The 11316-nt window shown below is 36.5% G+C and overlaps 1 protein-coding gene across 2 annotated transcripts in view; it reads left to right on the forward strand.

Annotated features, from left to right (window-relative positions):
• The window catches only part of gabrg3 (gamma-aminobutyric acid type A receptor subunit gamma3), a 119451-nt gene extending 112636 nt beyond the window's left edge, over window positions 1-6815 (forward strand). For both annotated transcript variants that reach the window (XM_079882811.1, XM_079882812.1), the window contains 2 exons: window positions 3808-4007; window positions 5198-6815. In XM_079882811.1, coding sequence (XP_079738937.1) covers window positions 3808-4007; window positions 5198-5476 — 479 coding nt within the window. In that variant the 3' untranslated portion in view covers window positions 5477-6815. The remainder of the gene's footprint in view (window positions 1-3807; window positions 4008-5197) is intronic.
• Window positions 6816-11316: the final 4501 nt, after the last annotated feature.

The raw sequence follows: 11316 nt of genomic DNA on the forward strand, positions 1-11316 counted from the left end.
CCTGATCCTTGTGTGATTCATTCATGTGTGGCTTGATGTTTGTTTCTTTGGAAAAAAAAAAAAAACTTCTTAAAAAAAAAACTCAGCAGTATTAAAGATACTTTGACATACAGTATATTCAAAGTTACTTTGGCCATGTACACACTGTAAAGTTTTAAGATTTAAAGTGCCATTATTATACCATTTTAAACGTTCCTAATTTTGATTTGGTTAGATTTGAAATGTAGGCTAATACTGTACAAATGCGTCAGTCATTGCTTTGGTTACGCAAGAGTTTAGAGATGGTATGAGATGTTAATAACGACCGTGTTATGGAGGATGATGAGATTTCTTTTAATTTTATTATTAAATGAACTTGCGTTTACTTGCTCAAATAACGCTTGGCAGCTACAGAGAAATTGGTAGCCCGGCAATAGACAAGTGGCGACGTCACTCATTCTACCAGCACGGTTCAGCACAGTTCACCAAACATGCTGAGAATTCCAGGTAGAGAACGGTTTGATGTCATTGTTCAAGTGGAAATAGAACTGGAACCGTGCCTTACCGTTCTTAGAACCGTTCGGCTCGACAGTGAAAAGGCGGCTTATAACTCCATTTATCGTCGTTCTTTGAACTTTGCATACCTTTTACATTCATAAACAGCTATATTACACACTAAATAAAAAATGCATAATAGGGGCACTTTAATGCTATAGTGAATACCCTAAATTATCATTCAATGTGTATGAAATACTGAAGTCATTCACAAAATTGTGATGGTTGATAAATGTTTTGCTTTATTTACAATCCAAGATGACATTATGAGAATAAAAGACATTACAAAAATGCTTTTATAAAAAGAATATCTATGTGTTTTCTTTTTAGTGTGTCCTTTTGTTCACATTTATTCTTGTTTCATTACAGCGCTTCATCTGTTTTTTGTTGGCTTTACTCATTTCTTTATAGTTTCCTGCTTTGATTAAGTCCATGTCCTGTCCTGGTAAATGTCACTTTTGTCAAGGTAATTTTTCTTTTTTCATTTTTCATTGTTTCTTTTAATTTATCAAATAATTAGATCTTGACAGATCATTTTTAAAGGATCACCATATTGTTCAATGAGAGGTCTGCATGTATCTTGCAACATAATTTAGAAAGGCTTTTAATCTGTCTCATGGCATAGCTTGATTATCTTGCCACTCTTAAGGTGATGATACACAGGCAATCTTGCTGGGCAATCTTGCAGAGCGATTGTTGCTTGGGCACTTTCCCATTGAAAATGGCCAATAAATATATATCTGGATAATTTAGATCGGTCATGGGCCCTGCGTCTCATCTGGTTGCAACATTGACCAAAAAGTTGCCCTGTGTATCATCACCTTTAGGCTGTCTTGTTCGATTACCTCGAGCACACAACAGATAAGTGTGGCCTGAGATGGTGTTCCCACTGAATATTCTAAAGCTAACAAGCATGAACTGTGGTGGTCATAAAAAAAGGGATCATAGATTGACATTAATTGGGTATCTACACTGATCCTATAGCTAACTGGAAGAAAAGGCCCTGTGCAATCTATGTTTGGAAGAAGGAAATAAACTGGCAACATACAAAAGAAGGATGAATGCAATTAATCTGTCTGACAAAAGAAGCCATTATACCTTCAGTGGAAAGAAAGGGAGTAGGAGAAAAAGTAGAGATTTGCTTTACAGGCACAGGTTGATCGATGAAGTCCAGAGAGAAAGACAGCCGAGATAAAATGTGGGAGAGAGAGAGAGAGAGAGAGTGCTTGGACTTACAGCTGTGGAAATGTCAGGTTAGAAAAGGATGTGACTAAGACAGAACCCAGAAAAAATAGTGAGGGGTCAAGTATAGGGTGGTCAGTCAGTCTTTGAAGACATGAGCAACTTAATCTGAGAATGTATTGGAGATGCAAAAAATTGTCCGTAGGTGTGAATGCGTGTGTGTGTGTGTGTGTGTGCTAGTCCCAAGCCATGTAGGGTCGGGGAAAGACCTGGCAACCTACCCTGGAAAAATAATTGCCAAGAAAATTCATGGACAGTCTCTTGCGTATGGCAATGAATGAATAAATGAAACAATGCACAATAATTCATTAGTATCTTACTTACAGTTAGACTATCATTTCAATAATCATTTCAATCAAATGAAATATATAAAATAAAAAGAACCAGAAATTATAAAAATACACTACCAGTCAAAAGACTGGGAGTCATCAAGATTTTTAATACTTTTATTCAGCAAGGATGCATTAAATTGATCAGAAGTGACAGTATAAGTGATCAGTATAAAGACATTTATAAAGATACAACATTTCTTTCTTTTTCAAATAAATGCTGGTCTTTGAACAGTCTATGGAAGTGAGTTCATTAATTATATTACTGTATATGATATGAATATGACATAAATATATTAATCAAAGAATCCTAAAAATATATCAGTTTCCACAAACATATAAGCAGCACAGCTGTTTTCAACATTTCAACAACGTAATAAAACTATATGTTTCTTGAGCATCAAATCAGCATATTAGCATATTAGAGTGATTTCTGATCGTGTGACACTGACTGAAGTGATGTCTGCTTCAGCTTTGCCATTACATTCATTATATTAAATAAATATATATTAAAATAAAAAACTGTGGTTTCATTGTACTAACATTTCACAATATTAAGTTTATATATATATAAAGTTATATATAAAAAATAGTAAATATTAAGGAGGTGGAACAGGAAAATTATGTAGGGGAATAATAGAAAAGTACAGAACAGCCCTAACAGCCGGTCTACATCACTACTAACTCTTTCAACCCTCAAAACCAGCAGCCTGGGTACCATCACTGATAAGTACAGGAAGTACCTCATTACAGTTATTTGAACGTCCAGCCAGTTGTTATGTCATTCTTATCCACCGCAAAAACTGATGAGAGAACTAATGAGGCTAAAATGGAGCTAAGCAGTTCAGGAAAGAGTGCCATTTTGAAATGCATATTTCATTCACAGGCTTTTCTGACTCAGGCAGGCAGTCTTAACTAAGTGCCAGTGTAACAAGGGAAGTCAGTCTAACAGGTGAAGGTAATCACCGTGGCCAACAACAGCAGAGGAGAAAAGGAATGGGGTGCGAAATTTCTCTCTGAATTAGATGAAGCTTGCTTGTTTCCATAGAAACCCTTGCAAAACAGGGGCACAGTCACTGGTTCTCTGAGGCAACTCTAAATGTCCATGCAAGAGTGGAGCTAAGAATGCTTCAAAGATTCTAGGTGTTTGTGTGGGTGGTATATTTTTTAATTTGCAGGTGTCTCTGTTCCTATCATATGCAAGAGAAGGACTTCAGCATCTGGACAGGTGTCAAATTGAAAGGAAAAACATCAATAAAGGCATATAATAGTGTTGTTTTTCAAAGAATACTAATTTGCGGTAGTGTTGAATTATGGTGGTGGTTAAAGTATTTCTCTTTTTCTTTCATATTGCCTGTATTAAAGACCTGCCTATGTAGAGCAAGTCAATCACTTACTGTATGAGGTTCTAATTTAGATAGAGCCTAGTGTGAAAGCTCACTAGATTTTGGAACAACGCTATTTTTTTTATTCCTGAGTTTTAGATGGAACTTAATCAGCTCTGCTCAGTGAAAAAGCATCAAATAATTAGATTAGAGCCAAAAAATAACAATGTTCTGTATTCAGCCGAGATATCAAACTACATTTTACTCATGCTAACCATGTCAGCGTACGCTTTAGATGATTTAGCTCATATTTTTCATTAGCAGGCATTTCCCTTGTTACCAGCCTTTCCATCTAATATCCTCTTCTGATTATGCAGGAATAACAACAGTATTAACCATGACAACGCTCAGCACAGTGGCACGGACATCACTACCCAGGGTCTCATACGTCACAGCAATGGACCTTTTTGTCACTGTCTGTTTCCTGTTTGTTTTTGCGGCTCTCATGGAGTATGCCACGCTCAATTATTACTCCTACAGTGCTGGCAAACCAACCTGCAAAAAGACAAAAAGATCGGTGAGTACCAAGAGTTTAAGCTGTTCTTCTTTTAGGAGAAAGCTATGCATGCTGTTCACACTATATATGTAAGGGATTTTTTTTTCTTTTCTTTGTTTCATTTTCTTGCTCTAGTCACCTGTCAAAGTTTCACGTACGTTAAAATGAATACTGAAATCTTCCAGGGCCATTTTTAATACAGTCAGAAATATATATATATATACTGTATAAAGCAGTACAACGGTTAATGAAGTATACTCAATACTCAACACTCCCAATCCAAATCAAGTATATTGACATGTCAAGTAAGTCATTAAATTGTTACTTTTACCCTTTCAAATACATTAAATACTCATCCAGTTTGACAGAATAATGACTTTTCAGGTAGAATCCATTATTGTTGTACTTTCATAACATAGTGATGTACTATTACTATCAGATATATGCAGACAGAAGTCCCTTTTCGCATATGTGTTTGTTATAGGCGATCTCTCAAGATGGTATGGAAATATGATTTCATTAGGCTGATGTTGTTAGTCTTTGTCTATGTGTGTAATGTGATGCTAAATTATGGTTGAGCAAGCGCGTCTTACTTTTTATTCATTGTGTTCCTCCGGTGGCGGTCTCCGCAGGTGAAATTTTCCCACTCTCTCGCCGATCACTCATTTTGATTAGATCTTATCTCTGCTGAGAAGCACGGATAATTACCATCGCAATTTTACACGAAACAAATATTACCCTATAGGTGATCTTACATAGATTATCTTTCAGTTCTGTAATTACCATGCTTTGCTAGTTATGTCACTATAATGAGACAAATAACTGGGAATAAGTGGTAGAATACTATTGGAGATTTTTCCTTGTGTGGTCTAAAAGGGTTTAGAGAAAGGATTTAGACAACCATGCTCAGGTTTTGAGGTCATTGTACCTGCTCGCTGCACTTGACTTGCCCACTGAAGGGAAAGCTGTTAGTTAGAAGGCACCATGATCTTATGCTTTGATTGACAGCCCACTCTGAAGGATTTGTTTTGCTCGTGGCATAGATTAGATGCACACGCCGCATACACTTCGGCTACAGTTTTGTTGTTCGATTCGATTGGATGAAATATTGTGTACAGTACATGCAAAACACATCCAAATGTATGACTCCGATGCGTATTGCAAAACGAGAGCCCTTCAAATTCTAAAAGGATGTTGTTTTTGTCCAACAGAACTACTCAGTACTGGCTGTGGGTCCTCCTCCCACAGTTATCACGCTCAACAACTCCATGTACTGGCAGGAGTTTGATGATGCCTGTGTTTATGAGTGCCTGGATGGAAAAGACTGCCAGAGTTTCTTCTGCTGCTACGAAGAGTGCAAAGATGGAGCGTGGCGAAAGGGCCGTCTGCATATAGACATTTTGGAACTCGATGCATACTCTCGTGTCTTTTTCCCCACCTCTTTCCTACTGTTCAATATTGTCTACTGGGTAGGCTACTTATATCTTTAGCGGTCCCACACACCTCACGACGCAAAGGACTTGACTTTTGATTCTGTCAGAGCATAAACAAAGAATAGACTGAACCAGGACTTTCAAGGTACTGTAAAAAAAGAGTGGATACTGGTTATCAGAGTTGAGCTGTGGTAATACAAGGACTTCTCCAGAAGAGAGATGAAAATGAAAAATGAAACTACAGAAACCGAAAGCTACAGCAGATCCATCAAAACCCTTAAAACCAGGCCGTTTTAAATGGTCAGGAAGGATATTTCCACAAGCTCTTTAAGTGGTTGCAATTCTCTGGCAGAGATCTTTGCCTTTTGTTCTTCAGGTACCAGGGGGAAGAAAAGATTCACAACGTTCCTCTCACACAATCTCATCTTTTTATGAGTGAGAGAGCAACTGGAAGAAGTCAAGGTGTGAAAAATCCTTAGGCCAAGTCAGCGTGAGAAAAAAAAATGCCTTGCATAGCATGTGACCCTCTGACTTTTGGTGTCTCTTACAATCCTGGTAGATCGTTCACATGAATGGAAACCTGTCATCTAGCCATCAGTCAAAACCAGACCGGCTTTCATGTAAGCGAAGCTTTCAGAGCCATCTATAGTGCCTTCCACTGGAGGAGAAGCCATCAGGCAGAGAAATCTTAGAAATGATGGCAGGAGCATCATCTGGTCTTGACTGACCGCTGATGGTTTTGTTTTGGAGTTTATTCAACCTTTAGTTATAGTCACCCATTATTTTAATGCATTCAACATGTCTAAACCCATTGTCACTGCATGTTATAGTATTAAGCTCTACCCTGAATCAGCACAATAATGGCAAGAGAGTAGAACCATTTTGGAAGATTTGGAATATTAATTAGTATGTAGATTGCAAATGTTTGCTTATATTTCTAGATTTTTATAGCATACTTTTTCCACACAAAAGATTCAATTAATATATTATACAGTAGACTATATTTTATTTTGAAATGCCTAAAGTCTATTAGCATCAGTTTATTAGTTAAAAAGTGCATGCATGGAATGTATCATAAGTTCCATAGACTCTCACCCTTCAGTCCAGTTGGCAAAATAGTTGCAATCCATGTCTACGCCAAGTACAGCAAAAGCAACACCGCCCAAAGGAAATCAAGGAAACTGAGTGTCTCTGGATCTTTATGGACACATTTGCATTTGCAGATTTTATTATTCTGTCTAGGTCTTGCATCTACAGACCCATCCTATGATATATCACAATACATTTGGCACTTGTAAGTTTATTTGACAAGTACAATTCTGTCATCCTTTATTCACTTTTATATACATTACATTTTTCACTCACAGAATACAAAAGTTATTTAGCAGAATGTCTAGCCTGCATTTTTCCAAAAAATAACATTGGGTTGTGCTCAAAAAACATTTTGGTTACACTTTATGTTAAGGTGACCGCGTTACAGTGTAATTATACATTTAAGTAATAATAATTAACATACAGTATACTTACAGTAGGGTTAAGATTGGGGTTTGTTTAGGGTTAGTTGCATCATTTATAGTTATAACTATTGTAACTGTGTAACAAGGGCACTATAAAATAAAGTGTTACCAAAAAATCATACAGGTTTGGAGCAACATAAGGGTAAGTAGATAATGACAGATTTGATTTATTTATTTATTTTTGAGTGAACTATCCATTTAATAATAAGATGAAGTGTCAGAATAATACCCACGATCAAAACAGCAATTAGTAACACCTTACACAAATGTTTCAAATGGTTGCATCATTGAAATAACAATGAACAAAAAAATGTCAGCCTTTATTAATCTAGGTTAATGTCAGTTTATACATATACGGATGTGCATTGTTAATTCATGTTCATTCATAATACATTAACTTGTGTTAATTTATGCAACTTGAAATGTTAAAAATGGGTTCGTTTACATAAAAATTAACATTGATTACATTAACTTTGATTAATAAATGCTGTTAAAGGGATAGTTCACCCAAAAATTCTGTCATCATTTACTCACCCTCAAGTTGTTCCAAACCTGTATCAGTTTCTTTCTTCTGCTGAACACAAAAGAAGATATTTTGAAGAATGTTTGGAATTAAACAGTTGATGGACCCCATTGACTTCCATAGTATTTTGTTACCTACTATGGAAGTCAATGGGGTCCATCAATTGTTTGGTTACCCAAATTCTTCAAAATATCTTCTCTTGTGTTCAGCAGAAGAAAGAAATTCGTACAGGTTTGGAACAACTTGAGGGTGAGTAGATGATGACAGAATTGAACTTTTTAGGTGAACTATCCATTTAAGTGTATTGTTCATTGCTAGTTCACGATACCTAATGCATTAGCGAATGTTAGTGAATTGGAATATGTTGTAAAGTCATACCAAACATTCTTCAGCACACTGCAGTAAGGAACCCTACATAATCACTGTGCTCATTACCAAACTTTAATTCACAATAAGAGTTGTTACTGTGTTGCCTTAGGGTCACCTGCACAGAGATACTGTGAGATGATCCATTAGGAGGGATCAAATGGATTAATATAAGGTATCTACTTCAAATTATAGTCATTACCAAAGGATTCACACTAGCTGAAAACATTTTGAGGCAATCACAAGCTTTTTTCTTTTCTTGATTAATTATTTTGTAATCTTATTCTTCATTATCATTATTGTCTCATAGGTAAATGTTAATATGTGATGCACACCAGAGGCAATATTATTGTTATTTTCTTCCTCAATGATTGTAGCATATTTTTTCTCTCCATCTGATACCACTGTGGTGGGCTGTGGATTCTACCAGCTTCAGCTCTAATACATCTGACCTACAGAAGGTATCAACATTTAATCAATCAAATCCTTTCCACCCGCTCTCTGTAACTTTAATCTTTGGAGTCAGGTTTTTATTTGATTTCATCTTTGACACTTACTCATTTTAGTTTGTGCCAAGCGTCTTTGTAAGGTAATCTTTAAGGACTGGTAACGAAATTCTGAATAACCAGAAATGTGCTGTGATTTGCTGCCATGCCGCTTCTCCTCTTGCATTTCATGACGCTATAGTGATCTTTTCTGTTGTGGCTTCTTGAAGGTGTCAATCCACTATTGACCTGTTTTGCGATTCTGTTTGATGATAATCTGTGAGTGCTTCAACATGTTGTTATTGCGGCTCTTAATTCAGTTTGACGTACAATAATTATTAGCTGTTCATTTATAGAGGTGCTAGAGCTTCAATCCATCATTCCAGTTCAACCATCATTCGAGAGCAGCGGTTTTTGCTCTTCACACCCAAGGAATCAGACAAATCTGACTTTGCCAAAAGTTCATGTTAGTGACCTAAAGCCATATGCTGGAATTAAATCCAATTATACTGCTTTTTTTAGTGGCCTAATAATGGCATTAATTCCAATGACGAAGTACTCCGAGGAAAGAAATAGAAAATCTTGAGCATTAGTCCTTGATGTATTTCAAGCTTATTTGGTCACGTTGTGTAATTGGGTGTAGACTACTGGATATTATTCTCCACCATTCAAGCCAGGGGATCTTTTCAGGTCAACGAATATAATGTTTAGTTGTTTTGATTTTTTGTTTCCAAGGAGAAAACGATTTACACATTCAAGTGACCTTTAATATGGTGGATATGCTATCCTTAATGATACAGTATATAACATGCATTCACTGAACACTCAGTACTCTGCTGAACGTGATTTCGCCAAATATGTTCCTGGATCAACAGTTTACAGTTCATGTCAAGATTAGGCTTACAACCAGGGTTTGGTGCTCCTACATCAGTGTTATTCACCTATCGTTTCCCATTTATTTTAAGGACAAGTTAGTGTAGGGTTGGGTTTATGGTTAGGACAAAATTTTCGGAGAGGAATGTTGTTCCAGGATCAACAAAATGATGTTGATCCAGGAACATGTCTTACTTGGCAAAATCACGGTGACCCATATAGCATCTTTCCCACAGTTCAGCCACTAAGCAGACCAGATAAATCTGGTTTTAAAAGCGGTCATTGCTTCCTTTCTTTCTTTCTTACTTTCTTTTTTACATCAATGAAATTTACTTGTAATAAATAAAACCTTCAAAGTGCAAGTCGACCGTTAAAGGCTGAATGCCAAAGAAATCTCATTCACTGATCTGCTATGAAGATGGCTCCCCTCAATAATATCGTTCATTTTGCTTAATAATGTTGTTGGGATTTGTTTGTTCATTACAGTACGGTAAATTACAGTACAGCATAATTCCTCACTTTTGAAAGTGTCTGAAAGCCTTTTGTTTCAAGTGGTCAGATTAGTAGCTATCAATGTCAGTTGCCTGTACTGTTTTTGGGAATAGTCTTAAAATATAACCACTGTCCTGATAGCGATAGTAATAATACCATAATAATAATAATAATAATAACTCTTTTCTCTATTGCCCCAGTCACACAGGCACACTTTGTGCGCCTCTTTTTTCACATTAACACACAATCTTTCATTGTAGATTATTGCTTTGTGTTTACAATGACAATTTGATGTGTATTTCTCATGTTTCTATGGTTTGTGAGTGCTCACAATGTGTAGTGTTGTCAGTGGGGTTGTCATTTGGATTTGATAATAGAGGGTTTATGTGAGTTTTTGACCTGTCTATAAACTCATTTCTATTTCTTGTGCTATTTTCATATATGTAGTTCTTTTTATAATTGAATTGTAAAGTGCAGAGGTGGATCAGAAGATGTGAAATAAAACTTTGTTTTCTTTTTTCCCATTTCTGTATATCACTGCAATCTTACCTGCACTTTATAAGTGACTTAGTTCAATGTATTTACAACAAATTAAAGGTATTTTGTAAGTAGGAGCAAGTTTCTTTTGCTAGCTGGAAGATTTGACTCTTCATTCATTCATCTGTTTTTATCATCTCATTTAACACTGTAATTAACGGTACATGGTCCGATTAGACTGTTGTATGAGAATGTTTGAGTCGATTCCACATTGATTTCTGCCCCAGCAGCTGTCAAAAACAACCTCAGTGCCTATGCATCAAAATAGCCATTGTTCATATTCAGTGTTATCTGCCCTCTTAAAGGGATAGTACACCTAAAAATGAGTATTCTCTCATTATTGACTCACCTTCACGTTAGGATTTTGAGTTGAATTTTCAATAAATCAGTCGATTCAATACAGTTCAGAAGGAATTATCCACATATGGACCACTTATATGATACTTTTTTTTCTTAAAGCAACACTATGCAGTTTTGGCAAATTCTTCGCTGTTTTCTCGCTTTTTGCTCGCGGGTTTCTCTATAGAGCTCCCCCTACAGCTTCGGAATAGATATTTGACAACACTGTCGTCAAAACTCGTTGGCGACTCGTCCCCCTCCCATCTTCTCCCGCTGGTCATGTGTATTTGTTTTCAAAGAAGCCGGCGAACGCACGGAGCCATCTCCACTGAGGTATGTATGATACACAGAAGGCTAGCATATAAATGTTTAGATAGTGTATGTGTGCAGTGCCGTAAAGCGATTCGTTAGCAATTCGTTTGGGACGGGGGCCGGCAGTTAGGGGGGGTGCGAGAAGACTTCCTGCATAGTCTGCATAGTTCCTGCATAAAAAAAACCCTGCATAGTTCCCCTTTAAAGCTTAAAGGCCGAATGGGTTTGGAATGACATTTAGGGTGGATAAATAAGAGCAGAATTTTCACTTTTGGGTGAATTATTCCTTTAGAAACTGCTTCTGCGTTCTCATGTGTTCTTGATGCAGTGCAGCTTACTCAGCAATAGTTGCCTGATAAAACAGCATCTCGGCTAAAAGAAAATCACAAATAAAAATTAAAAAATCCTATTTTCTGAGAGGAAATAAACAATGAAAACATCAGAAGCAGTAAG

The sequence above is a fragment of the Squalius cephalus genome, assembly GCF_949319135.1.
Source record: "Squalius cephalus genome assembly, chromosome: 10".
NCBI lineage: Eukaryota > Metazoa > Chordata > Actinopteri > Cypriniformes > Leuciscidae > Squalius > Squalius cephalus.